The 27,469-nt window shown below is 38.2% G+C and overlaps 1 protein-coding gene across 1 annotated transcript in view; it reads right to left on the bottom strand.

Moving 5' to 3' along the window:
* MICU2 (mitochondrial calcium uptake 2) overlaps positions 1-27,469 on the bottom strand; it is a 147,262-nt gene that overhangs the window by 46,738 nt on the left and 73,055 nt on the right. Inside the window, exon 2 of the mRNA XM_071554045.1 lies at positions 18,442-18,589. Within this exon, the coding sequence (XP_071410146.1) occupies positions 18,442-18,589 (148 nt within the window). The remainder of the gene's footprint in view (positions 1-18,441; positions 18,590-27,469) is intronic.

The following is a 27,469-nucleotide window of genomic DNA, read 5'->3' as shown; positions in this document are numbered from 1 at the left end:
TTTAAAGAAATGCTACAATCACTTGCTCTGCCCTGACATTCAGCTTTTACATATCTAAACTGAGCAGGTGAGTCCTTCTGCATGCAACCAGATAACTCACACCATGACTGCCTTCTGTATTTGTTATACTTGTAATCTGATTTTTCCAGTCTCATCTATCAGCCCAATGCTAAGGCCAATATTCTGTTCTAATAAGAACTTAATCAGATACAAGGGCAAAGCTTATTACAGTGGAAGAGGGAGAGAGGCTGCATAATTGGAGAAATAAAGTCTTATAAAGGACAATCAAGATTAACTGGAAGCTGCATTCATAATACATGTTTCTGAGACCAGAGAACAATTCCTGCCAATTTGCAAAAAAAACTATGCAGCTCAGACTTTCAGGATAGATGGCATTTCCTGAATCTGCACAGAATCATGGACCTTCTCAAAAAATGCAGGCAGACACAACCTCATTTCAAGAAAAAATCCTGTTTCTAGGTTTGAGAAGGTAGTCAGTCTCATCTAGCAAAGGCGAGACTATGCCTTCAAGAAGACTCAATTAATGACCATCAATTCTATCCTGAAATAAAGAAGCTATGATTTCTGTAGCATCTCTCTGCTTTAAGTCATCATCTCCTGTTGCTAACAAAGACTAGTTTTATAAATACTATAGTGTAGCAGCATGTGTTAAGGTACTAGCAACAGATGAAGACAAACTATTATGATAGGCTCACAGACCAGAGGTTTAATTCTGTTCCTCTACTAGGGAGTGTTAGAAGTCATGATCCCTGACCTAAGGATTCTATAATCTACTTTATGGTTAGAGAAGACAAGTATAGAAGAACAACTAAAGTAGGATAAGGACAACAACAACAAAAGGACATAGTTAAAAATCTGACTGCATACACAACTTGAGAAAATTGCATTTTAATTGTAAGCAGAGATTAATTTGGATTCAGAACGAAAATGTGTGCAAATCAATCTCCCATAATCAAAACGAAGAAAGAAAAGGTCAGCATCTGAACAGAGCCAGAAATTGATTGTTACCTCACTGTGTAAAACATTATTAAATTGTATGTACTCAGTATGAAGTGACTATCACCACTGTAGTAACTATTCCTATTGGCTCATTCAGCTACTTCCTCTATAATTTATATTCTGAAGATCTTCCCTGTCATGACAAACTGTTACTTTTCACATGCATCTTACAAAATACAAAAAACCCCCTCAAACCAGTTAAAGACTAAGCATAAGAATATTAAAGATTGCTTATTACCAATTGGGCTCTCTTGCTGGCAAACACAACTAAAATGCCAGGTGAAGAATTCCTCCTTTCTGTGGGAATTGCTCATTAGCCTAAAGCTGCCTTACTGATCCTGGAATAAGGACAAAAAGGACATGCATCAGAGAGGACCACCTTTTTCACCTTTTCACTTTGATGCAATTTATCCCCTAAGCAGGAACTGCAAATAATTTCAAACTGTGTCAAATTATATGAAGTAACTGTATGGTTTATTGTTCTCTGATACGTAATGTACATTCCAACATACAAGAATTATAGATAACAATGCCAGAAATATTCACGTGGCTCAACTATTTTGTCCTATTGCTCCCAACAGACTTTTGCTCATGCATTATCTCATCAGTTTATGTGCACACAAATACATGTTCACACATTCAGAAGATAGCGTTAATGCTAAACTGTAGTTTGGATAATGGCCTCAAGTGACACCAGGGGAGGTTTAGATTGCATATTATGAAAACTTTCTTTACTGAAAGGGTTGTCAAGCATTGGAACATGTTCTCCAGGGAAGTGGTGGAGTCACCCTCCCTGGAGGTATTTGAAAGACATATGGATATGTTGCTTAGGAACTTGGTTTAAGTGGTGGGTGTGGCAGTATTAGGTTAATGGTTGGACTTCGTGATTTTAAAAATCTTTTCTAACCTAAATGATTCTATGATTTGGGTTCAAAAGACAACAGAACCACTAAGGTTGGAAAAGACCTGTAAGACCACCAAGTCCAACCATTAACACAGCACTGCCAAGCCAATCACTACACCATATCTTCAAGTGCCACATCCATGTGCCTTTTGAACTATTCCAGGGATGGTGATTTCAACCACTTATCTGGACAGCCTATTACAATGCCTGACCACCTTCCAGTGAAGAATTTTTTCCTAATATCCAATCTAAACTTTCCCTGGTGCAACTTAAGGCCATTTGCTCTCATCCTGTCACTTACTACCTGGGAGAAAAGACTGACCTTCACCTCACCACAATCCCCTTTTGGTAGCTGTAAAGAGCAATAAGGTCCCTCTTGAGACTCCTTTTCTCCAGGTTAAATGAGTCCAGCTCTCTCAGTGGCTTCCCATAGAGCTTGTGCTGCAAACCCTTCTCCAGCTTTGTTGCCCTTCTCAGCTCCCACTCCAGCACCTCAACAACTTCCTCTCAGTGAGGAGCCCAGAACTGAGTGCAGCCCTCAAGGTGTAGCCTCACCAGTGCCAAGTTACAGGGGCACGATCACTGCCCTGGTCCTGCTGGCCACACTATTGCTGATACAGGCCACAATGCCATTGGCCTTCTTGGCCACCTGGGCTCACTGCTGGTTCATGTTCAGCCATTCATGTTGACCAGAACCCACAGGTCAATTTTTGGCAGGCAGCTTTCCAGCTACTCTTACTCCAGCCTGTAGCACTCCCTGGGGTTGTTGTGATCCAAATGCAGCACTTGGCACTTGGTCTTGTTGAAGCTCATACAGTTGGCCTTGCCCATTGATCCAGCCTGTCCAGATCCCTCTGCAGAGCTTTCCTGCCCTCCACTTCGTCAACATTCCTGTCCACCTTGGTGTCATCTGCAAACTGATTGAGGGTACCCTCAATCCTCTTGTCCCAATCATCAATAAAGATATTAATCAGGACTGGCCCAAATACTCTGGAAATGTATGTATGGCCAAACGTCGTGAACGAAGATTTGGGAAGGGCTCTCCCCAGGTGGGGGTGTGCCCTTCCAGCCTGCGCAGTGGATGTTTTAGGTGAAGCACTGCGTGTGCAGAACTGGCCCCACCGTTTAAGTCACAAGTGTCCATCTGCCACGGCCGAGCGAGCTTGGACAGTGACAGTGAAGTCCTCGGGACTGTCACAGCACCCGGTACCAGGGCTGACCCTGCTGAGCATCCGAGATGTGACGGAATGGGATGGCAGGGAGGCATTGAACTGCCAGGGGACGGTCCCCACTGAGACTCGAACTCACGACCTTGTGATCAGAGTCGAGTGCTCACCATTACACCACGGGACCGCCCTGGCCCAAATACTGAGTCCTGGGGAACACTACTAGTGACTGGCTGCCAGCTGCATTTAACTCCATTCACCACTACGCCCTGGGCCCTCCAGGCAGTTTTTTACACAGCATCAGTGCACCCATCCAAGCCATGAGCATCCAGTTTCTCCAGGAGAAAGCTGGGGGAAAGAGTCAAAGGATTATTCAGGTCTAGGTAGACAAGATCCACAGCCCTTCTGTCATCCACTAGGCAGGTCACCTTAGTGACATTAATTGAACTGCTTTATTTATGAAATAGTTTGCTTCTTCTTCAACTTACTCATCCAAGTACAGACTTCAGTTGATACTACTTATTCCTAGTGCAACAGAAAAAAACCCCAAGACCTAATATTTTGATATATTTTAAAAACTCAAACTGGAAATATTTAGTGAAAAAACTGAATTTATTAGTGGTATCAGCACAAAAAATGAAGTGCCATTATTGTAATTCTCTTCAGATATAGGACATTTATAGTAGTTGTGTCGAAGCAGTAAATAGCTGACATATTAGTGCATCTAGGCAATTTAAATTACTGCAGTGTGTAAGTAACCAGGAGCACTGACATTTCACATAAATTGAGTGGGTTCTCAAGAGTACTGTAAATATAAATAGCTACTTAGATCCAGTTTATATAGTAGCTCACTTTTTTTCCTGTTTCACCCTGTCACATATCAAAATTATTTACACCATCATTAATGCTTTCTTTTTTGTTATGTTTTGTACTTTTTAAAGAAGATTAATTTACTTCCACTACAGGAACATACACTAAAAGGTCTTAGAAATATTGTAAGAAGTGTTCAAAGAGGTGATAACTGACTAGAAAAGTACAATGGAATTTTGCTAGAAATACCAGTTTTGGAAACTTTCATCCATCACACCCCAGCAGTCCCCAGTCAGACCTTTGGAACAAAAATAAACCAAACAAAAAAAAATCAAAAAACCAAACAAAAAAACCCCAAAAAACCCCCAAAACCCAAAAACAAACAAACAAACAAACAAACAAACAAAAAACCACAAACCCAAAACAAGAGAAAGAGGTGGCTGATGTACTTCTGTACTGCTATTGTGAAATCTGGAAATCTCAACAGCAGGATGCTGGATTTCTACTGCTGCACTATTCTAATGATGGTGATAATCCTGTTTCCTTCTCCTACTAACTTGTCCTTCCATCACACGTCTACAACTTGAGTCCTTCAGGACTGCCCTCCATACTCCACAGAGTAAACGCATCTTTTCCAACATCTTATTACTCTTATTTCCTTCCTGGTGGTAACATTCTAGAGAATACAGAACAAACAGCATATTTTTGGTGATTGTGAAAGGTGGTGTCAGGAGTTTCAGAGAAGCTTGTGGGACGACCCATGCAGTGGGGTTCCCCATGGTTAAGGGAAATTACCTCATTCACAGAATAGCTGTAAGTTGGAAGGGAGCTCTGGAGGTTATCATGGCAATTAGAATGATGACAACAGGAAAGAGCTCAAAGCAAGGTTAGCTAGGGGAAGTTGCCCAAGACCATGTCCAGCTGGGCTTAAAATATGCTTGCAGAGATTTGATTCTAGAAGTGTTACAATAAAAGACACCTCTCTCATTTAATACAGTCACTTCACCAATCTTTCCAATAAGAAAATATCAGTTTATGCCCTTTTGTAACATACACTAACACCAAATACAGGCAATAGTTGGTAGGTTTTATATGGAGTTTTAGGATTTTCATGCCTTGTTTATATCAAAGGCATCAATATTCTTACGCAATTGAAGGCTGTATCCTGGCTTTAGCTCTCACTGACCACCTATGAAAGATAAAACAGCATTTTAGCCTTATTTGTCAAGACATGAGAGCATTAAGTACTGGACTTAAGAGGGAATTGGGGCATTTTACTGAAAGGAAACAATTTTATGTTGGTAATTTCATTAACGAGAGCAGTGTTTAAACTCAAGGCCTGGGATATTTTGTCTTGCATGACAAACAGCAAAACCCTCAAAACCTTATTATGCTTCTCTTCCACAACATATCCCATTCCCAAACATGCAATTTACAGTGACTAGTTGTCTGAGGGCATTGAATTTGAGTTTACAGAACAATTACTTCGTAAATTATAACAAATATAAATTCCGTTTAGGAATGAAAGCCTGAAGTGAACACCCACTAGATGGTGTTTAATTTCTGCATGGGGTGACTGGGTTAGTTACAGCTCTTGCTCCTGTTCACCTTTGCTTTGCAGCAGACTTTTCTTGAAGAAACGACAAATACTTTTGTACTAGAGGATAAAAAGGGGATGAAATAACTCAACCAGAATTTTTAAAATCCTTTAGTAAATTATTTACCATCTCTGTTAAACATGAGTAAGTGGAACTTCGAAAACATATGACAATTATAAACAAAAGAAAGTACACAAAGGTGTTTTGAATCCACTTGTTATTAGTCTATAGTTTTACTCCAAAATTGCCTGTTTTTGCAATTGATGAAATTACCCATCTGTTCTTCACCCTCTCAAACTCTGCTGACATCACACATTGAAAGAAAAGGGTTAAGAAGCCCTCACCAAAGGAGAAATACCCATTTTGCAATTAGTTTTATTAAAAGGATGAACTGAATTACCGGATGTCTAGTTCAGCAGAACCTAATGCTTCACTTTCTTTTTCAGCAGAATCTTAAAAATTGAAACTAATTTCTATTAGTGATAGTGAATCAGTGTAAGAAAGTAAAGAAAAAAAAGAAAATAATGAAAGTGCTATTTTAAGGAAAGAGATTTTGGCATAGGTGCAGTATTGTAGCACTTAACTTCAGATATTTTTGACTCCTGGAGATTAAAAGGATGACTAGTGATAAAGGGAACTGCTATTCAGAGTTGAATTAACCTAATACTATCACATCAGAATTTCTGAAAGGAACCTTTTCCCTTTATAAGGCTCTGAAATGCAACCTTACATGAAAATTTTAGGAAGGTCATTTTAATGCTGACGACACTCAAGTGATGACATTACTTTTTCCAATTGCCATCGTGAGAAGATAAGGATATTCTAATAACTATGTTTGGGAATTTTCTGACAGAAGACTGTCTACTGCTTTGGGCATTTACTGATCCTGCACAGCCATACTTAATTATTTCTGTAACTCTCCAGATTCAAGCATTACTGCAATCTCTATCTTTTCATTCCTTCTTCCTTCGCTTTCCTTTAGCTGATGGTCTATGTCATTCCTATTTTTATCTTTAAATTAGCCAGGAATTTCTTTCCATTTCTAAGATTAGCTCATTCTGCTCTTAGCACATACAGAAGCTCTGAACAAACCAGTAACAGCCCCTGCTGAATCTGACTTGTTTATACATCATTAACATCTGCCACCTACCAATTAACAGATGTTTGGGAAGTTTTCCTACAGCAGGGGCTCCAAGGGTCCGTAAATGGTAACAGAATGCTCCCGTCTTTTAAGCTAAGAAAGGTTTAACGTATTTTTGTCACACAAAAAGCTTAATGAAGAGATCTAGTTTTGGTTAATTTCTCAGATCAGCAGAATGAGGACAGTTACATGAAATCAATCTGAAACACTGTCTTTAGATAAGGTGGTAATGGGAAGAAGAGCAGGGTCATGAAACTCCCTTAATACTGTAAAGAACTAAAGTGAAGAGAAATCACAGAAGAGCTTAAAACCAGCTGTTAATCATGCCTTATTGCAGTGGCCAAAAGAGTTTGGTTTATTCATAACTTAGAGAAAAATTAATGCTGCTAACACTTCATTTAAAGACCAATTACTGACATGATGCCCATCAGCCTTCCATAGTAGTAGAAAAAGTCTTGTGCACCAACTAGAACACCTCCTCTACTCTAAGGAGTGACCTTTGGAGACTGCATAAGAGAAGAAAAGATAAGCCATCACTTGACCCTTTGACTTCAAATTCCACACATAATAAAGAAAAAAAATCTGGCAGAAAGAAAAAAAAAATCTAGACAAAGAAGTCAAAGAGTTTCTTTCAAAAAAAAAGTTATTCTTTTCTAGAATTGTGTTATTTCCTCAGAAAAAACCTTTCACCCTGAAATCAAATAGTCTGATGAAGTAAACCTAAGAGACATTTGGCTTTACCTCGGCTTTTATTTTACATTCAGATTTTCTGATGAATTCTGATCTTTTTAAGTACCAGAGGAAACACTGTAACAGGTCAAGACAAAAAATAGAATAGAAATATTTATTCAATAAATATAATGAAGAAGGCAAATCTGAATGCAGAAATACACTTTACATCAAAATTGCCACTAATGTCTTATCTGACTTGTGGCAGCCTTCAGTTATACCGTGCTTCTGTGTCCACTGCCTGCAGTTTCCCTTGCATTGTCTACTTCTGCCATCCTCTGCTTCTCTGACAAAAATAACTGCTCCTCCAAGAGCAATACAGAACTGAAAAAAAGAACAATTTTTCCTGTTCCCCTGCAAAGGTGTACATTACCTGAGGGCACCAAGCCCTTGGCTGTACTTTATCTTCTAAAAGGACATTCTTTGCCAGATCTCTCTTTTTCTGTTTTAGACACAATACCCTGATTATGTAAAAATTTCCTCACCTAAGACCAGAGAAAATAATTTGCTCTACCACAGTACCCTCAGCCTGGCAGACACATGGAGGTACAAATGAGGACCAAGGCACCCATGGTGCTGGAAGCTGTTCTGCACAGTGACTGTGAGTGGAGTACAGGCTACACACATTTCAGCATTTTGCTCTAGTGAGCATTGCTTTGTACCATTTTTCTCCTTGACTGAAGCTGCAGTTTGACATTCAGATGTTTCAGTATTAATTTTAAAAGTTCCTCACTTCAATCCTTTTTCCATCCTTTAGCCACAGTGATTGCTAGCAGATTGTGCTGTAAGCCAGGGAATGATGCTGGTTTTACAAAGAGCAATCAGGCTCAGAAAAGCATGGAATAAAGATACCTACATGAAGCCATGGAATGGATGGCGTCGCCCAGCCAGAGGAGTTAAAAATAAACTCAGGTTTGCTTAACTTAAGACCAGTGCTGAGTGGTAAATTAATTATCTATAATGTATCATGGGACTAAGGTTCCAAAGAAAGAAAATCTCACTATTTTAGGTAATGGGAAATGTTAGCACAGGAGTAAGAGGGTTTAAACAGACAGTGACTAAATTTAGGTTTGATGTCAGAAGGGTTTTTAAGTAACAGAGGAGATGTTGTGTCAATGTTTTCCAATATAAGCAGTGGTTAAAAATGATTGTAAATTGAGTACGAAAAAATGTGCAAGAGGTCAATATTTTAAGATTGTAAACTGCTAAAATAGGGAGTGATTATTTAGAATATATTTTGACACACTTAGCTGTGAAATGCTGAAGACAAGTGATAAGCCATGTAATATCTCCCTAACAGAGGATACAAATCCATAAAAATACATTACAAGATATTACTTGTTAACTTAGGTGAGCTGTGGCAATAAGTGTGAGTGTTCTTAAAGTGCTGCAACTAAGCAGATACGCTTTTTCCACCTTACAGCAATACAGGACCTAAACAATAGCAACTGTCTGCTGGAAATGAGAATTTATTTTAGCTGCAGAGGAAAGAGATTGAAATGAAACATGAATCAAATTTTAAGCAGGCTTTTTACAATTCTCAAAGTTGATGCAAATGAAAAGCAAACAACAGACAGCTTTCTTCTAGTGAAACTGTAGAATCATTTATGTTGCCCACTGTACTTTTAAAATGACCATACTGGTTTAAAAGCCCCTCTTACTTTTTCAGTGGCAGAGACTGGCTGTACCACCATACACATCACAAAAAATTATTCTCTTTAGCCAATTTCAAGAAAGCCAAAGAAGCAGATGAAATTTTTGAGCATTAGGTTTTGTATTTTCTCTCAAGAAACTGACAGGGAAACAGAAGTGAACTCTCACATTCTCTGTCACCAACAAATCCATAGAGAAGAAATAATTGCTATTGTCAGGGTGTGAGTGAGACACACACATGTGCACCCCTTCCCCAGGAGAAATAAAAATGAAACAAAAACATTTTAGAGAGGAATGAAAAAAGAGAAAAGTCCTCTGTTTTCTGAAACTGGCAGTTTCTCTGGTGGGATAAGCAACTTAGTAAGCACTTGCCAATACCAGTGCAGAAGCAAGATTCCACTGCCTCACTCGTTCCAGTAGTATTAGAGGTATTGGAACAAAAGACACACATTCAAATGTGAAAAGAAGGCTGGCGCCTGGGAAAATGAGCTGTGTCATTCTGAAGACTTCAAAGCATCAGCTCTTCTGAAAGACTGAACAACAGCAAAAGGTAGCTGTCTTGGCCATGTGTTCAAGTTAAATCCCATGCAAGAAGCCCATTTTAAATTTTTTATTAAGCCAGGTAAGATCACAGCTCTTGGTGAACAAACTTGCTGGACACTGGCTTTTTATGTACACTGATCAGCTAAAAAAAGTATCTAGAAGAACCACAAATGGCCAAGTAGGATGCATCTGGACCTAGCAGCAATACTAACTACTTTTTGTCTGGTAAGAACCAAGAACTTGGTGGAAAATACTGTATCTTCTGTTAGCTATGCCTGAAAAATCCTTACACTTTTAGGCTTTTCCAGGTTTGAGAGGAAAGATATTCACTAAAAGACACAGCCAGCAGAATGACTAGGTGCTCGTCAGCCTTATGGATGGTGGTGTGAGGACCTGAGCTCTCTGATGGACCAGAAAACACTGGAAGATTGATTTGATTACTAAGAGTTGGCTCTAACCTGTATTCTCCTCTGCAGTAACGAAGCTGGTAAGCCCAAGGGAGGGCACTGCCATATAAGCAGGTGGCTCTAACAAGAGGAACCTGTGTATTTTACACATGGAAAAAAGTCTTTGAACTGGGTATTTGCTTTAGTTTCACAGCAAAGGAGAATGGCTACTGAGCACAGTCTGTGCTATAACTCACTGCAGGTGCAAGGCTGGGGAGTGAAAAACAGAGCATAACCTGGCTAGTTTCTTCCTCAAGGAACTGATGCCAGTGTTTTCCAAACAGGGAGCAATGGAACTTCTCAAAGGTGCCCCTGGAGACTCCAGCTGCTTGGCGAGTAAGGACAGCTCCTTTCACCTACCAAAGCAGGCTTCACACCTTGCCTGCTGCTATTGCCTAGAAGGAAAGTGATTGATACTCCATGGCTCTACTTCAGACATTTTCTAAAAACTCATAATGTAACATTTCTTATGAGAACAAGCAGGGAAAAAATAGCCTATATCAAGAGTACTAAAAAAAGGATAAACCATATGACTGATATGATAAAAATTCAGCATTGGCCTAAGGAAAAGCACAGAACCATCACTACCAAAAGAGTTACAAACAACTGAAAATGTGAAGCTGACCTGCACTCCTGGCACCTGCTATCATCTACCAAGGGTCTGCCATATCCTCATCAGTTCTTAAATATCTCAATGCAAACAGAGGAATTTTAAAAACAGATTGTACTTCTTAGGTACAAATCAATACCTGTCTGTGTTAAGGACATACATTGCAAGATATTAAAATACACTTAAGAGTGAAAAAATCCACTGAGTCTGATTTTAATGCTACATCTGTTAAGACTTCATTGTCAGTTAAGCTTGATGTTTCAGAACTGATTAAGTTCCACTGAATTTATTAAAATAATAATATTGAAATAATCTGTCAAAAAGTATTCAGAATCCATGGCAGAACAAATCCCAGCAATATTTTCTGTGGTATTTAGACAGTATGTTATAAAAGTAGTTGAAACAGTGTGTGGTGTTCTACAAAAATAGAAAAAATCTTTACAAATAGGAAAAATATTCAAAGACCAAGAGTGGTTGTATGACCTCTTGAAATTTGTCCATATGTATAAAAAAGTGACTTCTCTGTTAGGTATTTTAAATATCATAGTTGCATGTCACAAAATTGGAATACTTACTAAAGCAGAAACTGTTGCGAGACTTTTGAAATTCTGAGGCAGACGATGTTTATACAACAAGCAGACTCCTGTTATTAATAACCAGATCTTTCCATTACTTGCACTACAAGTATTCTGTATGCGCACAATATATTTTCATTTGTTTCAAGGAATCTGTTTTTCATTCAGATACCATTAAATAACCAATAACTTTCACACTTTAAATAACTAAATCCTTCAAGATGTGCACTGAGACCACTTGCCTCTTGCTCTCAGCTGTGCTGAAGCCCGATCAGTTTTACTATCAGTTCTATTTTTGTGGTGAGTTTTCAAAAATTGCTTTAATTGATTGAGAAGCTGTAATATATCTTTTCATGGACAACTGTTCTTCAGAAAGCTAAATAGCTAGTAATGTATTTTCAAAACAGAACATTTTGGCAAGGTTTTTATCTAATCAGTAAGCACCGCAGTCAGTCGAGATAAGAACTCTAATTCTGCATCACTCTTCAGCCAGTCAGCAATGCCACAAAGGGAAAAACAGGAATCAATCACAACGAAGCTACAAGCCTATTATAACCTTACCATTGTCTCACACAGTCATAACCACAAAAATATGAATGCAATTAATACAATAGTGTAATTTTAAGGATTGATCAAGGAATGTATCTTGGGTACCTTCAGCACTGTCTTGCAACATGGTTGAAAGCATGGAAATGGAACTGGAAAAAAAAAGGACATCTTTTCCCCGTGCAGTGATATGCTAAAACATACTTCTTCTTAAGTGATTTTACTCCATGGTTCCCTTTCCACTGAACACCACTCCTCTATCCTTCCACCTGCTCTTCCATCTGACCATGTACGCCTTCTGGATGGTGCAGCTGCAGGGGCTAAAGCACTGGAAAGCAGCTCTCCCCTAACACCTCTGCTCTCAGGGCAGCTCCTTCTGCAGCTATTTTTCATCTGCTGCTTTTCTCAACCTAATAAATTTTTCTGAGAAATTGAAGCAAACAAATAAGTTGTTGGTGCCATGGCCAGCAGTTAATACACCAAAAAAGCAGCTTGGTCAATGGAGCAGATTTGAATGTTGCGGGGAGGAAGACTTCATTTCCCCTCAAGGATCCCATCTCTGATTCTGTTACACAGTTACTCATGATGCAACCACTATGAAAGTGCATTAGTGTTTATTTTGATTTCGCAACAAAGCTTATGTCCAGATATAAATACACATTATCAAGATTATAGGAATTTCTGCCATATTTCTAGATAAAAAACTGTTTACTGCCAAATTAGTGTTTAGATAAACTGATCCCATGAAGATCTTCACTGTTGCATCACACAGCCCATGTAACTAAGTTATCAGTGTTACCATATTACTGCTGAGGACAGAAGAAGAAACCAAAAAAATCTTATTTAGCTTATCTATTTACCAACAATTGGCTGAGGTACAAAATTTTATCCAGAACATCAATATTAATGTTGTATTTGGATACTTAAGTGAAAGTGAAAGACCAAATGTATACAATGTGTTAATTTGAAGACTTTCATAGGGTTGTGGTAGGAATGCTATTTGGGTGATGAAGGATAGCTGAAGATGAAAAATTCACAGTATGGAATGGTTACAAGGCAGAAATTTTCAGCAATCAATGTCTCTTGTTGCTTGTGCTTGCAAATCCCTTAATAGAAATAGTTTCCTTCACTCATAACCCCACTTTAAGAAATGAGTAAACAATGATGACTAAGAAGCTTTGGCTAGAAATCACTGATTTTGGTTCATTTTCTAAAATTCAGAAGAGATTCATATAATGACCTTAAACTGTCAAGTTGCTTCTTTGGCTTAGTTTCTCTTTACCTTCCATCTAGCACTGGGCAAAGGGTCATCTCATACCCCAGTTTGCAGAGTTCTCTACTGTGTTTGGAGGATTTGGGCAAACACTAAATGCAGAAATAGAAAACAATTTCTTTGTTAGCACATTAGAAATTTGAGAGGATTGAATTCAGTTCCCAGCTGTATCAATGGTTCCCTGTATATTTCAATCCTCTCTTCCCATATGAAGCTTCACCACTTAGACAAGCTTAAATCTTATTAACTCTGAATCCTAGATTTTAGATCTGATACTGATGCACATCTCATATCAGTCTGATTACTTATCGCATATGAAATTCAGGTCAAAACAAAGACACCGAAATATAGGCATCTGAACTCCCACTAGAGGCAAAAAATTCAAGATCCAGAAATAAAAAGACTGACTCAGCTTGTCCTGAAATGCTCATCTACTGACTGGCCCCTCTTGGCTCCCCAAACACCACCGACTGTACCAGCACTGTCCTCAACTAAGGACAACGCGGAATTCAATTTTCGAGGCACTGCAGCCTTGCACTGCATCCTTTCCTCAGACTCACTCACACTGATGCTGAGACAACATGAAGCCACACATACCACAACCTTGCACCAACCATGTTTTCACAGAAAGCTTAACCCACTTGAACTCTTCTCCCTGAAAACCTGCAACACACTAATACTCACTGACAGGTAGGACTCTGCCACGGCAATACTGCCTCTGGCACCCTGGTGCTGTAGAACACAGGAAAATCTGTTTTACTGCAGCTGAAGAGTGAAGGTGCTGTGATACATTAAATGTGGTCTGAGTATATACAGAAGGATCAAGATCTTTATTTACAAGGTATCAATTGTTATCAGACAAGCTAACCTGAAGGTTTGGCTTCTACTTGGAAGAGAAACACAATAATCTTCAGAAAAAATGAACATGAACACTGTTCAGATCCAATGTACTGCAAAATCTTCATTTTCGAAAGGGTTCTTGTAGTCCTTTTCAAAAATTAATACAGATTTACTTATATATTCTACAACAATAGCACGTCAGAGATGGTATTTCCATGGAGAAGTTCTAACACAATATTTGCTGCCTAATCTGGAATACGAGCCTAAGTGGGCACAACTGTTTAAGACACAAGTTTTACATGAAGGGTCTCAAAAATTCTCCTGCATTGCAATGACAATTCAGTGTAACTCAGTTGAGTTTTATCTATCCCATACCTCTTGTCTTAAAAATGCTAGAATTTCTGATGCAACACAGCAAGTTCATAATATTCTTATTAATTATTACTACACATTGTGAAGTATTGTTACAGTAACAGAGGACGCTTTTTCACTGAACTATCACTGCATTAGGTATGACGGTTTTACATGAACATCCCACAGGTAACCCAGAAGAACGTGGCTGGTTTTGCTGGTTTGCCACACATCCCTGTGGTAATGTAGTTTTAACACAAGATGACATGGCATATAGTCATGAATCCAAAAATCCCAATGGTGCATTTATGCACTGCACTAATACAAAACGCTGTTGTAAGTGTTTGGTCCTGGCACAAATGCTGTGCCACCCTACCACATCTCATTTACTGTTTGCCACTGTTTATACAGAGGTGGCTGCTTCCTTCCATAAAATAACTAACAGCAACAGAATTAGGCAAATATTTACAAAGTAACTCAGTGTGAAACACTGCCTCTAAAAAACAAGCAAATTTTTTTCAGACTCTGCCTTTACTCCTTTATAGAGCTCTTTGCTTTGTCAATATGCAGAACAAAATAAGTCTGTCAAGAAACTGCATTTGTTATCAGCTCATTCTCCTTAGATGGCAGTACTAATAAATATTTTTCTTCATTATCACCCTGTCAGGAAATAACTTTGAAGGTGTGATTTAATCAAGAGGAATGCCAATATTTCACAACTTTTGGCCTACCTTAAAGAAAATGAGTAATAGAGAAACCCATGTACCAGAAAACAAATGACCAGAGGTAGTGGACTAAAGTCTATCAAACAGTGTTCAAGATCACTTGGGTTGGATGACAGTTGATATATGTGCAGTATAGTTCATCTGTTTTCTTATCTGGTAAAGTGTTCTATAATAAATCAAAATTTATTGCATGTTTTGCAACCTTGTCAAAAGGCACGCCTAAGATTTTTGCTTCAGTAATAAATTCCACCCAACTGTGTACAGGAATTCACTTGGCAATTTGGACATAGCTAAAATATTTTTATATTTTCTAATGCCAGCACTTTTGATCTAGCACCAACTCATTTGGTTTACACAAAACATTTACTTTCTACTAAATTCAATTATATTTAAAAACTAATGGGAGATTTCAAAGTAATTCTCCAATGACTACCCATGAGCAAAAAAACCCAAGGCTGTTGGCAAAGGACCCCTATTCTTAACCCATAACTGCTTCTCATCCCCCTTTTTGCTCATCTTTTTCCCTTCTGGGAGTGTTTATCTCTGAATAGGAACAAAGCAACACAATGTTGTGATCAACCTCAGCAATATTTCTTGGTGTACACAACTAAATTGCTCATGAGGCTGGTCACACATTTCTGCATATTGCCTGCGGAAAAGGCAGCAGAAACAAAACTTCGGAACAGCCCCAAGCTTTTCATATTGTTATAAACAACATCCAATTGGCAAACTCCAAGTAAATATTTATGAAGATGAATGGTTACTGCCAAAGTGCTTCACATTTTTCTGGGAGTTTTTTTTACTTATTACCAATTAATCAAAAATAGGTAGAGAATAAACAAATCATTAAAGCTTGAGCTTCAGCATTATAAGAATCACCATTTGTATGCAGGATCACATGTTAAAACTGCATCTATCATAGAATCATAGAATCAATTGGGTTGGAAAAGACATCCAAGAGCATCAAGTCCAACCCTTGGTCCAACTCCAGTCCCTTTACCAGATCATGGCACTCAGGGGCATGTCCAATCTCAGCTGAAAAACCTCTAGGGATGGTGAATCCACCACCTCTCTGGGCAGGCCATTCCAATTCCTGATTACTCTCTCTGGAAAGAATTTTTTTCTGATCTCCAACTTAAATTTCCCCTGGCAGAGCTTGAGCCCCGTGCCCCCTTGTCCTATTGCTGAGTGCCTGAGAGAAGAGACCAATCCCCACCTGGCTAGAACTTCCCTTCAGGTAGTTCTAGACAGTGATGAGGTCACCTCTGAGCCTCCTCTTCTCCAAGCTAAACACCCCCAGCTCCCTCAGCCTCTCCCCACAGGGCTTGTGCTCCAGTTCTTTCACCAGGGACTAAGCATGCAGTAAGTGGAGGGCTTTCTAGGATAAGGACAGGCATGCCTGTTTTCCTTTCTACAGGCATTGTTCAGGGTGAAAGAGAATTATTTTTATTATATAAGCAGAAAGTTTCAAAAAATAATGGCCGCTTAGCTATGAAGTTCACTATCTTAATCTACTCTGAATATACCAGGACAGACGCTTGAGATAGGTCTGTTTATTATCATCATATGAAACTCTTCTAAACACAATAAACAAACCACTGCCTTTAAAATACTGCAACTGACATTTTTCTCTGCTATCAAATTCTATGTCTGTTTGCAGTTACATGAAAACCTGAAATCCCAAGCAATATGACTTCAAGAATATTGCTTACCATGGTGCTTATGCTGCTGGCCAAAGAATCACACCAATGATGTTTAAAAAAAGTTAAGGAGCACTAGGTACAAGGGTTAACATTTTTCTATTGATCATCTATTATGCCATTGCTGTAAGCTTGACCTCAATTTGAAATGCTAAATATGCGTTACTGCAAGGACTTTTTCCCGTGTCATTATTTATTAATTTCTGTTTAATGCTGTTTCCTACTCATGTTAGCAAAGTAACTGAAATGAACTTGCCTGCATTACAAATAAATATTACTGCATACCACTTAATGAAAAATCTGCATGTGTGTTACTACAGTTGGAATAACCAATTAATGTGTGAACTGCTAAGACTGGAAAACACTTGTTTGCAGAGACAACTGTCTGAAACCTACAGCTTCAAAATTAATAAATTCTGTATTCACTGTCTTTTCAGGTTGGAAAACTCAAAATAATATCCCTTCTAGATTTTTAACTTAATGACTTAAGTATTGAAGAGGAAAGAACACCAACACGCATACATTAAAAACATGCAGTATTTTGAAAATCTTCATGACTTTCAAGGTCATAAAGTCCTTCCAAGGATTTATATTTAACTTCATTTAATATTAGAAGTTGTGTCAGCAGTGAATCCACATATCCTTACCACCTACAGATTTTTGGCAGACACAGGAAAATTTCTTTTATTACAGACAATTGTGTCCTATTCTTTGACCACCTGCAGCTCAGTAAACTGTCCGCTGCCCTGGGTTTTATATAGGCTTGAATCAAAGTGCATTCGAGTCTCCTTCCTTCTGTCTCTCAAGTCTTTCCATAGCCCCTTGAATCCCCCTCTGTATTTCCTGTTCAATACCCCCAAGTCCCTGACATTTACTGGTAGGTGGGCAGAGCATCCCAGGGTATGAACAGCCTTTGCCAGACAACCTGCTCTCCCAGTCGGTGTGTGCAGATTGCAGCAAACAATTACTAATGTTGAGATTTCTCCCTCTTTCCCTCAGCAAATGTACTGAGAGAGTATTTGTCCTCTAAATGACAATCCTCTCTGGAACTTGGAGAACTTAACCTTTCTAAAGCAAAAAATAATAAAAAAAAAAACTTGGAAAAATTGTAAAATCCAATTTTTTTTAGAAAAATCCCTCATATAAAATTTTAACAAATTACTGTAACATGGAAATAACAGAAGATGATACATAGACGAAAGAAACTTAAGGAATGAGGTAGACTTAATGAGGACAGAAAAACAGGAGAAAAGGAGGATAACAACCTATGCACTTTTTATTTGTGTGCTGTTCTTACAAGAACTATGCATGCAATTTTGATTTGTTCTTAATTAGGTTTTGTATCAACCAAAGGAGATTTGAAACCAAAAGCCTAGAACTGAACTCAGTGCTTCATTACTCTTATTCAACTCACTCCCATCACTGACTCTTCTAAGAAAAAAGGTCACAGAGTACTTACTGGTGAAGTGGATAGACAGATAACAGGGCCAGGAATGGCATGAATACCATTATAATACACTTATTATATTTTCTATGGCATGTAAGTAATTGAGGAACGACATACTGATCAGACACTAAATTGCGCAGAGATGCCGTGATCAAGTCACCAGATTTCTAAATCATCAGCCTCACTTTACTTGTGTAAAGGGTAGTGGTGTCTGTGAGAATCCATATGGGCAACATTTATAAATTAGCTTCTGCTGATTTATGTAAGATAAAGGATCTTGTCCCAGTGATTTTCAAATTACATCTCCAAGGGGGTGTGCAAGTTTCTTTTCCTTCACAAACACAATGATGAGAAAACAACTTACGTTCAACTTGGTCAAACATTACTGAGAACAAGAAATCTCTTGGTGTCATGTAATATTCTCCTTCATATTCCAGTGATGCAAAATGCATGAAGCGGTGCTTTCGAAGAGACAGCCTTTCATCCATTTCTGCATGAATGACATCTTCCCTCTGAAAGAGAAAAAAAATCCATGCAGAAAGATTGTTGCACTTGTCGACCAAAGCTGTAAATAGAAAGAATCCCATATCCAGTCTTGATTAACCTCAATGTTTTGTGGGTAGCCACAACAAGAGACCAGGAATTAAAGCATTTATGGTACAGTCTTAAAGAATTACATGCTTATATGACATACAAAGTATTTTTTGGCTTCATTGAGAGCATGCTTTAACAACACAGCTGAGCTAAATTAATGGCTTGCTGTCACCAAAGGCTCCACCTGCTTTCCACTCCCGTGCTTTTGGCTATGTAGTCCTGCTCCTCCTTGTTGCCCAAATCTGCTACTAGCTGGACTCTTGCTGAGCCAAATTCAGCTTGGTAACTCAACTGGAAAACTAAATGGCAAATGGCAAGTAGTATTTTTCCAGGTTAGTGACTGGCTCAGCAAAGACTGAAATATGCTCTGTATCCATGCAAATGACCCACTCCTGAAGTTAATTATCAAGTTGTGAAGTAACTAAAAAGGGAGAATAACAACATTCTAGTTTGAGCATGGGTCTGCCTTTGAGAGAAGTCAGAAAAATGGAAAAAGCAATGAAAACATCAACAAAAGAGTCAGAGATCATATCACCAAACCCAAAGATTCAACTAGCCAAGCAAACAAAAAATCTTCCAACTCCTCCCTCCCCCCTTAAATATTGAGAGACTCGGATCAAAATCATGCAAGTTGACAGCAATCTCAGGAGTAGTAAAAGCACTTACTGGTGGCAAGAGTGGTCATAGACACAGTGAAACAGAGATGTTTACATTTTAGGATTTCAGAGATGGTAAGTGACAACAGAAAAATAAGAAATCTAAAATCAGAACACACACTGCGTGTATTTGAACATTAACCATTGGACAACAACTGTAATCACATGTAATACTGTATTATACTAATTGTATGTCTATGAAGGCTTCAACTTGCCATTTAATTCCACACGTGGCACCTCTGTGTTAGCATTAAGGACTTGTTAAAATACTTCACTGCATGATAGGACACAAGCACCTTGTTATAGTTAATTTTAGTTTCCCTTTGTAGCATGTTTGCTTCACTCAAACCCCATGTTTCAATGAAGAGAGGGAAGGAACCAAAACAAGAGAAAAACCACAAATACTCATAATTTAGATTTAAAACAGTCACACTCTGATATGCAAGGAAAATAAGGGCTACTTCTAAGTGTCTGAAGCCAAGATTTGCTTTGATTTAGATAGAACCATTTTGTACCACTACTACTCTTTAAGTTTCTCACACAGTATGGAGCTTCATCATGGCCTAGAACACAACTGCAGTGCTGCTGTTCAGATTTGTGTTCTGGAAAACATTGCTTAAAAATAAGTCCAATGCAGCAAGAACTTTATTCTTTCTAAAACTTTAGGGGACAAGTGACTCTGTAATTGCTTACTTAACAAGATTTAACAAATGCTGCAGGTATCAAATGAATAGTTCATAGCTGCTGGGTATTAACATGCGGCATTCTGATTAAAATCATCTCCTTCTCATAGTAACATTAGCAATTTTTGCCTGACAGCAAATTGAAAAAAAAAAGGGAAAATCACTTCACAGTTGTCCTTTAACTAAAATTGTGGAATGAAAAGCAATCTTTCTGCACAAATACAAAAGTTTAGCCAAGAAATAAAGCTAATCCTATGACATCTTCAAACCAACTGGATTTTCAGGTTTCTCAAGTCCTGCAGTACTTGTCTGAATACTATCTAAGGCTAAACTTGTTACTGATATCAAAGCACCAGATTTCAGCAATCTACAATTTTATTTGAAATCAGCAGGTACAAACTCACATCTTAGCTCTGAACAGTGCCTTGTATTTGGAAAAGAATGTACTCCCATCAGAATTACAGTAAGATGTGTCTGTGGATTCATCAAACCATTTATTTTTGTGCAACTAGCACCTCTGATTTGCAAAACAGCCTTGGATAACTTTGTAGGAAAGTCAGCTTCAAAGACTAGCACAAATGGGATAAGGAAACCTTACAGGATGAAATGTATCAGCTGTGCCATCTCCTACTTTGTTTTAAGAGCTCTTGCAAAATTCCTGACATCCTGCCACTGTATGAGAAACTCGGCATCTGCAAAGAGCACTGTGACCCCCCTGGACATGAGCTCAGGCAGAGCAGCTGCAAGTTCTTTTAAAAGCTGTATCACTCCCTCTCCTTCACTGTTGTTTTCTCCACTGATACACATGTCTCCAAGTCTTCAGCAAGCAGGGATTCCAAAGACAAGGACCCACCAAAGACACTTGGTAAAGTATGGAAATACATGGGAAGAAGTAGAGAGCTCTAAATTCTTGAAAAAAAAGATTAAAAGCATAACTCCCATTTGTTCTGAGCTGAGTGAATAACTATTCTAATCACTACACCAAATGACTAAACAAAGTTTAAATAAAAATTACATTTTGAAGAAAAGGCTGATTCAACCACACAAAATTAAGATCGATCTTCTTTTGAAGTACCAATCTCAAGTGTGCACAGAGGAGCACGCTCTCTCAACAATTCAGTATCCTTCCCACTTCAAATAAATCCTGACTAATTTCCAAGTACTTTTTCCTGAGTCATCCAAAGAGTCCTTCAGATAAAAAAGATTTGACATTCCTGACATTTCTAAACACAGTGTCAAAGCTCATTTTGCTCATAAAAATGCATGTAATGGGCAAAAAGCAGAGTTTTCCTCTCTAATTCTATTCAACAAAATGAGTTTCAAGTAAAGACAAGTATACTGCAGGAAATAATTATGTATTTAAGGCTGAACTTCAGATATTAAGGTATCTGTAATCTAACACCTCAGCAGTTTCCAACAGTGCAAACTCAAAGCAAGCTGGATACAAAAATTCAAATTTTGGAGAGGCAATGAGTGAGAAGAATCTATTACTATTGCTCTGACAAGGTTCTTGTAAGCAGAATTTAAAATGAGACTGAGATTGACGTGGGCTTATTTCTGTCTTTAACAGTACCATAGAAAAAATGAAACCACAAAGAGCTATGTGGCATTAATGGTAAGGCTTGTGTTGAAATTCCATTCTTAACTTGTTCTGTTGTTTGTGGGTCCAGCCAGAGCTTCAAACGTTGAGTGTTCCCACATATTCCACAGCATCCCCACAACCACGTGAATTGAAAATGAAGTTTCAGCTTTAACATGGAATTCAGTTGCCTTTGTGGTTTTATGTCAAGCCTCCAATGCCAATTTCAGAATGTCCATGGTAAAGCTACTATAGTTGATGGTAAATCAGAACTGAATGGCATAAGAAGGGCTCTAGAAGGATACAAGTATTTTGCTCTGCAGTCAACACAGCAAGGAATCAGTGGCTGCCCAGCCACTGGCGTCTGCAAACATTCCCAAAGACCGTGGTTTCCTTCTTGGCTTCCTGCACTGAGAAGTGCCTAAGGGCAACAACATTACTTCATGCAACTAATTTTCAGGTTGATATAATTAATCTGTTTATCAGTCTCTTAATTTAAGCTGCTATTAAAGAATTCATGGTGTTCCATCTTTGGCTTTGACTTTTTTTGGCATGAAAACCAGCAAGCTTAAGTCAAATAAAACCCTGATGTTTACTGTATCTTTGAACTTTTATTAAAAAATTACATTAAATAAAAATGAAAAGTTACATAAATACAACCTTGATAACCCTTACCTGTGTTTTTAGTTATACTACTGCTCATTGTGATGTGATTTTCTGTAACACTAATTCTGCATCCAAGTTTCTGTGTACAAACTCAAATATTTAATGATGATTATTGGTTAGCAATTACTTAAAATAGCATATACACTTATCTCTCCTTTCAATTTAAAATTATGTCTTCCCCTTTCACTCATTTTACTTTTTCTTCCTTTGCACAGAATTTAGGGTTTTGATGTACCGGTGCCTTTCATGTTTTCTATCTTAATTTCTTTTGCTTTGAAAAAAGAATACACTTTGCAGATAATTTTTTCCAATTGTCTTTCTTCACTCTACTCCTTTCCATATAATCTACTTATTTTGCCTCTCTGTATCCTTTCTTCCATCATCTATATATCTTCTTTCACTTTCTCTTTCCCTTTGAAAAAATTAAAATGAAGCTATTTAATTTTTTTTCTCCTTGTCTGAAAAGAGGATTAATTTTTTTTTCTCTTTCTTAAATCTGGAAGAATTAACCTCTACCACTCATTTTACCTGCTACAAGAATAACTAAACCAATCTGTGGGATGTAATTAAAACCCAGTTGGTGCCAGTGGGCTCTCTGGGAGCCTTAGGTTTAGATCCATTAATTCACACTAGATCTACAGAAGGATTTAGTAACTCTGTATCACATTTCTGTAAGATTGATGAAAACTTTGCAGTTAACTAGTGTCATTACTGTATCTCAATTTCAACTCAATCCAATCTGAAATGATCAAAATAACAGAAAAGGTAACTTGACCTCAAACCCTGTTGCACATGTTAACACACCCAGTATGGATGCTGAACGTACAGAGGATCATAGTTGGAGCTCAAGGTTTCAAAGTTTCATATGATGCAAGAATCGAGAGATGAAAAAGACTTTTGACAAGAAATCCATTTGACAGAAATATGTGACTTACAGAATCTAAAGATCATAACATTTAAGAAAGCTTTATAAGTATATGCAAAAGTAGTTTGTGCTTTCACAATAAAGAACACAAGCCTTGTATTATGCCCAGTCTTGATCAAATGCACCAGTTACCAAAACCAACATCATGTTAAAGACATAAAATCAGAACCAAAATGTTCTCATGAAGTGGACTGATCTGTATTATTTTTTTCATTGTTATGTTTTATGACCTTGCAGATCAAACTGCTACACTGGACATAAAGTAAGCCAGGAAAAAAAAAAGCACTGAACTTATATAAAGAACTTCCTTATCTGGAAATAAGTTCTAAGTATTTGAAAGACTGTTCAGCAATATGAAACTAAATAAACAACTACATTACTGAAAGCTCTAACAGTCTTGAAATCCCTAAATATGAAAAGGGTAAAAGATTAAATACCTTCTCAGGAGCTAATTCGGAGACAGAGAGGAGACTGCTAAAATAAGGACAAGTGAAGAATGAGAATGCAAAAGTCTTATATCTGGGTGCTCTTAAATACTGCTGAATATAAACACTCAAAAATTAGATTAAGCCCTTTCCATGCACTAACAGGTGCCACTCCCCTTCCTTCTTTCAAATAGCTGCTCAGTCAATTCTGCTGTGCTGGTACTAATTAGTGACGGTTATGTTTGAAACAGCAGCTGAACAGTTTATTTGCATCTAACCCCCTGACATTTTTGGTTTTAATTTTTCTCTCCTACTCTTTGTATTTCACTGAGTTCAGAATAAATTGCGCACACAGAGCAGATCTTCTACTGTTATGAGTACCCTTACCAAATGGAGAATTAACTCAAATATGAGGATAATATAGAAAACAGTCTCAGTTGAAATGCTTTTAATTGCAGTGTTTAGTTCTAGAAATTTCAGCCTCAGCAGAGCCTGCTTTTAAACATAAGCTTAAAACAAAGTAGAAAACTAACACATTTCCCCTAACAGAATATAACAAAGGCAGATAAGGTGCCTGAGCTCTAATAAGCCAGGGAAGCAGTTAATTTAACAAACCATATATTTTCACCTCTACTTGCAAGTTATCACAGCGCCCTACTTGCACATTCCCCCACTGATGCTGACACACCACTGGAACACCCTGGTGCCGAAGTACTGAATACATACAGAACAGCAGGGGGACTGCATTGATGCCTCACAGCAACACAACCCGCAAACGTGTTCCTACAGCATTCTGGGAGAGCTCACCACACTCCTGTGGTATTTGACACTCAGTGGACTTAAGTGAAAAATGTGTTACACCTACTTCTCACTGATCTTTTTCAGTCAATCACTGCATGTTAAAATGTGAAGACACAAATTAATTTATCTCTAAGAGAAGTTGGATATTTCTGAAAGACACTATGTGCAAATGTGTAAACAGTCCATGGTGCTTAAATATTTGCCTCTAAAATAATAGAATTATAGAATGGATTGGATTGGAAGAGACCTCAAACAACATCTAGTCTCAAGCCCCCTGTCAGCTAGACCAGGCTGCTCAAAGCCCCATCCAACCTGGCCTTGAACACCTCCAGAGATGGGGCACTCACAGCTTATGGACAATGTGCGCCACCCTCACAGTAAGGAACTTCTTCCTAACATCTAATCTAAACCTGCCTTCTTTCACATTGAAACCATTACCCCTTGTCACATGCCCCCTCAAAAAGTCCCTCTCCAGCTTTTGTGCAGCCCCTCTCTAGGTACTGGAAGGTTGCTTCATAGCAGAGTTGCTCCAGGCCTGTGATCATCTTTGTGACCCTCCACTGCAGTTGCTCCAGTAGGTCCATGTACATCGGAGGTCCCAGAGCTGGATGCAGTACTCCAGGAAGGGTCTCGTGAGAGAGAAGAGGGGCAGAAATCATCTCCCTCAACCTGCTGGTCAAGTTTGTTTTAAAATGTTGTATCATTTATCTCCTCATCTCATTTCAAATGATGTATGGAGCTCTCCCAGCACACCTTCTTGGAAGGAGCTGGGAAAACCTCCAAGCCACCTGATTTTGTTTACCCTGAGCTTGAAGATCTTTAGGATTTTCAAGTTAATAGGAGTTTACCTTAAATGTACTTGTGCTGTAGAAGGAAACCACATGTTCACCATCCCTGGAGATTTTTAAACTGAGATTGGACGTGGCACTGAGTGCCATGATCTGGTAAATGGACTGGAGTTGGACCAGGGGTTGGACTTGATGATCTTGGAGGTCTTTTCCAACCCAATCGATTCTATGATTCTATGTCCTTCCAAATAACTTCTCACTTTGTTTGAGTAACTCAGATAGCAGCTCTACTTCATCTGTTCTGAACTACTGCAAGAGATAATCCTATTACATGAGGTTTGGCTTTAACTGCACACCCTTCAGAATGGGATTGCATTAGCCTGACTTTGAGAAATGCAACTTCAAACTGTGGGAAGTTTGGCAGTCCAACTCAACTGCATAGGGCATATTTGATGTTTTATAGCTTTAAAAGGTTTTTACTGTCACAGTGCTTGGTCCTGCAACAAGTGTACAGTCAGGGAAAAAAGTTAATGGCTTTAATAGTAAGTGATTGAATGCTAGACCAGTTTTTGTTCTGAATAAGAAGGCAAATTAATTCTGGATTCACTGCTTTTACAGAAGAATATAAAGGAGAAAATAAACTGTTTAATGACAGACATAGTAGACTGGCCTAAGCAGAAGAATGTATGGGAATGCATGTTCAAAACTGAGACTGGGAGAAGATGGCAAAAAGGGGAAGTGATTTTCCAACAGGCAAAGTAAGCAGTATAGACTCAAAAAAATATAAAATGATGAAATGCTGAGGATAAGGGAGCAGTATGAAAGACAGTCAAGTTACATAATAAAACCCAAAATGGTTTACGTTTTCAACATTACTTTTTTTTTTTTTTGGTAATTCAACAGATAGATCATGTTAGCATGAATGGTTGGTATATTTAAATATATATGTATGAATAAAAGATATTATAAAGAAGATGGCTAATCTTATTTATTTAAGGGCTGAGCAAGAAACAGTAAATGTAATGGAATGGGAATTAAGATAGTAGGGAGTTTAGTGATAGTTGGAAGACAAAAGCAAAAAACCAACCAACCAAAAAAACCCCACACTAGAAACATATAAAATAGATACATTATATATATCTGTTATATATATAAAATATAAATAAACCAGAATTTGTCTCACAGGCTTTTTAAAACAGTTTCAAAGTGCCTATGTCAATGGTTACACACAATTTCAAAAGTTCCCTACACTGTACATTTGCAACAATGTGCCAAAAGCACTCCGGAAAACCCATTACTCCCGCAGGGTATTTTACATCATGAATGTGCTTCAAGGGAAACACTGTGAAAGAAACTGCCTCTATGACATCACACAAGACTGTCACTTGCATGATCCTGAAACAACATTTCAGAACACCAATCTTGTTGGAACACTGTTCTTACAGGGTTTGCACATCCAAAATGTTTTGAACGGTGCCATCCATAAGGGGAGATGTAGAAGAGCCTCAGTTGCTTTATCACTCCCTGAAACACACTGTGTGCCAAATATAATCATGCATTAAAAAATGCAAATTCCGTTAATTTTGAACCAAGGTACTTTGGACTTGCCCTGCCAGGGAATTTTCATGACAACACTGGGACAGCATTACAAGATACACCCAGTGCTGCAGTTGCCAACCAAGGGAGCATAGCCCTGATCAAAACCAACCACGCAGCAGCAGAACCTGAACTTACAACTACTTTTCTACTAAAGACAAGCACCCTCAAAGAAAATATACCCTGTGACTTCATCTTCCTGGACTAAGAACTGTATTTCTGTACAGAACAGTAAACACAGCTCAAACCAGCCAAATATGATGCCCACATGAGGCTTAAAAATTCTTATATGACACTATCAAAGAATGAAAAAAAATTTAGAATCTTAAGTATGCAGTATCATATATGCTAATTGACACCAGTTCCTGCAAATGACAGCTTCCATTTAGTCAGTGTGCAAATACTTTAATTTATTATTAATTTATCCCAATTTCAGCATTTCTCTTTTGGAAGGCTTTGACATAAAGAAAACTCAGCTCAAAAATGCAATGATTCTTGGAAGAAAGTTCTGTTGGCCATTGCTCAACTGAGACAGGAGCAAGATGACAAAAGCAAGATGAAAAGCAAGATCTTCAAGATGCAGCTTTAAGGCTCTTGTTTTAATTCACACCTGTATTTAACAGTGTTACAGGTCACTGTACGTTGTACCAGTGAACATACCAGTTGCACACTGGTAGGA

Source organism: Pithys albifrons, chromosome 1, assembly GCF_047495875.1.
Source record: "Pithys albifrons albifrons isolate INPA30051 chromosome 1, PitAlb_v1, whole genome shotgun sequence".
Taxonomy (NCBI): domain Eukaryota; kingdom Metazoa; phylum Chordata; class Aves; order Passeriformes; family Thamnophilidae; genus Pithys; species Pithys albifrons.
This window is presented reverse-complemented; position numbering and strand designations above follow the sequence as displayed.